The 4,103-nt window shown below is 35.2% G+C and overlaps 1 protein-coding gene across 1 annotated transcript; it reads right to left on the bottom strand.

The window, feature by feature from the left end:
- Nucleotides 1-3,244: 3,244 nt before the first annotated feature.
- Nucleotides 3,245-4,103, bottom strand: LOC129802117 (39S ribosomal protein L21, mitochondrial). The gene is made up of 3 exons (XM_055847701.1): nucleotides 3,965-4,103; nucleotides 3,632-3,906; nucleotides 3,245-3,575 (listed from the first exon to the last, which is right to left on the bottom strand). Exons 1-3 carry the CDS (start codon nucleotides 4,020-4,022, stop codon nucleotides 3,315-3,317), a joined length of 594 nt encoding a protein of 197 aa, XP_055703676.1. The 5' UTR covers nucleotides 4,023-4,103; the 3' UTR covers nucleotides 3,245-3,314.

Here is a 4,103-nt window from a genome sequence, read left to right on the forward strand (position 1 = left end):
CCTCCTGTGAAATCACAAATATAGGATCCCGCGGACGGACAGGCAGGATCACCAGCTCCAGCTACCAAGGTCACGATTAAGCCAATTGCAATGATTCCCACAGCAAACTTCATGGTTCTTCGGTTTCTTCTTATTACTTCAGCTTTAGAGACACAGCAAGTGTAATACTTTTGGTAACTGATGCCACTTGTTCCAAAACTGTTGCCTTATATACCAAAATTTTCAGTCTTCACAATTGGAAAATTATGGCGAATTTTATCGTCTGCTGCACATGGAAAATAAATTAAGAAAATTTGTGTTAATGCAAAATTTTGGCAATGTCTTACCATCAATGATATTTACACGTGTGTGTCTAATAACTCGAATAACTAAGGAAATGTTGATAACTGATAACAAACAAAATTTTACCAGATATTCATTCCAACATTATTGTTAATATTATAATAAAGAACTTGTAGCGAACACGCGTACAGATAGAGTAAAATTTCATTATGGATATAGAGATAATAAAAAGAAAACAATAGTCAAGACAATAGCCAATGAAAATTGTCATTTGAGTACTATGCAAATTTTCTCTTATCACTGATCCACAAGCAGAGGGAAAAATTAGTGATCAGTCCAGATAATGCCATGTGGTAGATGAGATCCTCTTAATGACCTTTTTGAGATTCTGGATAATCCTATTTAGGGCAGAATCACATAGACAATAAAATGCTCGCCGTAGCCTCACCGTATTTCGTTAATTTATGCATTTTCATTGCAATTCTTACGCAAATTTTCCATTACCGTATTACCTTATTTCATATACTCGGTGGCACTAGGTGAAAATAATATAAGAAAATTGAACAAATAAAAGGAAAATTCGATAAACGGTGAGCAAAAAAAACTGTAAGAGAAATTAATCGTACAGTTTTTGTGCTAACATATGAAACATTATATAACATATGAAAATTTGAATTTCTCAGAAATTCCGCAGAAATTCTGCGGTAATTCTGCAGAAATTCAGCAGACACAGAAATTGTTTCGAAATTAAACAAACTCTATTACCTTTTAACAAATTTTATTTCACTTTTTCTTCACAAATTAATTTCGCGTGTTCTCTTCTCTCTTTCTCCTGTCACTCTGTCATTTTCCGCTGGGCGCGCTCATGGTGCTCGGTGGAAGTTAATTTTTAAATTTCCGTTAATAGAAATTCCTCAGATATTCCGCAGAAATTCTACAGAAATTCTGCAGATATATCGGAGAAATTTTGCAGAAATTCCACAGAAATTCTACAGACATTATACAGAAATTATGCAGATATTCCAGAGAAATTCTGTGGAAATTCAGTAAAAATTCCGCAGAATTTCTGAGTATTTAAATTGAAAAGCCCTGTCAAATAATTTCGTCAGATATCTTTGAGATTTCTGCAGAAAATATCTACACCTCTGCCGAAAATCTGCCGAGAAATCTGTAGATATTCCTAGGAATTTTATTTGGGCTCCTGGAATCCTGGTGCATACTCTGACGAATTTCTGTAGATATTTTGCCGATTTTCTGTAAATTTTACTACATTCTAGACTTTTCACACAGCTATGTCTGAAAAGATGGAATATTTTTCACTGATGTTTGCAAAATTCAATAGAGTGATTCTTGGTGATTTCACAGTGTTTATATAAAATAAAGAATTCTGCGACGTCGTGTTCTAAGTAAAGAATAGTGAAGTGACATCTTTAAACACAGTGTCGACCTAAATTTCGTGTTTTGGTATCATTCGATTGGCGATTTTTAAGAAATTAGTAATTTTTCTTGAATCTTTTTACTCATCTAAAATGTTTAATCGGAAATGCTTGTTAAGCAGAGCATACCATTTTCTTTGTAACTTCTACAGTTTCTTGATAAATCAACAATATTTTTGTTGAGACAATGGAGACTATGCAGATTTTCTATGCAGAAATTCTGCCGAAAATCTACAGATTTTCTAGGCAGAAATTCTGCCTTCAATATACAGATTTCCTCTGAATGTACTAGAATATACCGTTACAATTCAAAAAACCTCCGAGTAAAATCGGCAGGTAGAGCAATGATTTCATGGAAATTATTTTGTGGGATCTTCCGAGTTATTTACAAATCAGTTTAAATCGGTTGAGAGACGATAAATGGTAAATGATGCGAAAGTACTTTTGATTGATAGCATCTAAGTCACGAGTTCGAGCAATTCGCAAAGCCTGGGATGCTTTATCATGTAATTTTAACTTTGCAAAAAATTGTTCCTGGGGATTTCGTTCATTTTTGGAAATGTTTTGGAGCTGATCCAGCTGAACATTTCGTCCTTAGACATCTATCACCGGAAAAATCGCCATCTTGAATTATTCAAGGTCAAAGGTCAACTACCCTGGAGAACCTAATTTTCAACGGATTTGGTTAAATTTGGATATTTTTGAAATATATTTTTTTTATTGTGAACCTGACTGCATCGGTCATATTCGATAATGGATCGGGAAAGTAATGGTAATAGCTCTATTTTAAAAATACTGTTTTTCGCAGTTTTTCAGTCTTTTGACCCATATAAAATTTGAACGGTAAGAGATATCAACTTCCGGTCTTCGATAACCCCTCCTCAAATTACATTATCTCGAAGCTAATATCTTTAGTTTTTCCCGCTCCCCTTTCATGCGTTCCCTATTCCCCTAAAAATAAGTCAAAAATTATGTTTTTCTAAGTTTGAAAAAAATCGGCCCTGGCGATTTCTTTCATTTTTGGAAATGTTTTGGAGCTAATCCAGCTGAACATTTCGTCCTTAGACATCTATCACCGGAAAAATCGCCATCTTGAATTATTGAAGGTCAAAAGCTTATTTTTCATCAGATTTGGCCAGTGAATTAATTAAAAGGTTAATGATTTTTTTTGAAACCCTCTTCGTGAACAATTTTCAACTTTAAGACGGTTTTGTGGTGATTTATAGACAATAATTTCATATGCATCAGAAAAAATTGCGAAAAGGTAAGGCAAGAGCTCTTTCTCTAGATTTCGAGCAGCTGGCAAAGCCTCGGACGCTTTGCCATCCCTTTTTTATGTTTTAAGAGAGTTGCACAAATTTTAAATTGTGATAAATATTCTTTTAACTAAAAAACAATATTTTACTCAACATTTAAATTACAAATTAAAATCACGGAACTTGTAAGACAGAATTATACCGTCCTGTGAGAAAAAGTAGTCTGGTCTCTTGAAAAAAAAAAACTCAAGCAAAAAAACATATTTTAGATTTTTTTTAAAATTGTTTTATTAATTTTATTTATATTTTTTATAAACACTAAAGCAGGTTGGATGAGCTTTTAGAAAATCCTTGGTATCTCTGGCTCTGGCTGCAGGTCTTCGTTGACCCTTCCCATGATGCTGATGGAATTGATCCGGATCATGGTGTTAGAGTTTCTGTGGAAGTTTACCCTGCGGTACTGCTTCCGCTTTCTCATGCGGAAATTTGTGCGAGTGTGACTCAGTGTCTTCTCAATGACCGTCGCCTGGACATTAACCAATCCCTTCTGGACAATTGGCCTCCCGATCAAGGAGAAATCCTTCCCTCCAGCCGCCAAAACCTGCAAAAAGAAATCTTGAAGATGACAATATTACAGGACTTTTAGAGACTTCTCACCTTATCCAGCCGAATCTTGTCTCCAGCATCTGGTGGCCAACCTCCTTCAACGACAATAATATCTCCGGACGTTACTTTGAACTGCTTCCCGCACAAATGCACCACCGCAAAGAGGCGACCTTCTTCCTTAGCAGCCAGCTGCTGATTGACTCTCTCGATGGTCTTCTGGTTCGAGGAGACATCCGTGCTCAAATCCTTTGCCGCAGCAACGGAATCAGAAGCGATCTTTGAGGAAAATTGGGCAGTTTGCGGGAAGCTCAAGGATTTGAGGGAGTCTGAAAATACAATTTAATCAGTAATTTATCATTTTATTGACTAAAATAGATAACTCACTTGTTAATCCTATTATGCTGCTTCTAAATTGTGAGCTACATAGTCTATTAAGTAGCATTTTGATACAAATTATTAACTTTTCTTCATACGAAAACAAACACACGATGGTTTTCCGGAAAAAATTGTGACAGAAAAATGA

Source organism: Phlebotomus papatasi, chromosome 2 (assembly GCF_024763615.1).
Source record: "Phlebotomus papatasi isolate M1 chromosome 2, Ppap_2.1, whole genome shotgun sequence".
In the NCBI taxonomy this organism is placed as follows: domain Eukaryota; kingdom Metazoa; phylum Arthropoda; class Insecta; order Diptera; family Psychodidae; genus Phlebotomus; species Phlebotomus papatasi.

What these genes read in the sequence shown, in the direction of transcription:
- LOC129802117 (XM_055847701.1), bottom strand. Translation starts at nt 4,022, where the DNA reads ATGCTACTTAATAGACTATGTAGCTCACAATTTAGAAGCAGCATAATA. An exon ending in CAGCATAATAGGATTAACAA is followed by an intron (nt 3,907 to 3,964) that starts GTGAGTTATCTA and finishes TTGTATTTTCAG; the next exon opens with ACTCCCTCAAATCCTTGAGC. An exon ending in ACAAGATTCGGCTGGATAAG is followed by an intron (nt 3,576 to 3,631) that starts GTGAGAAGTCTC and finishes TTCTTTTTGCAG; the next exon opens with GTTTTGGCGGCTGGAGGGAA.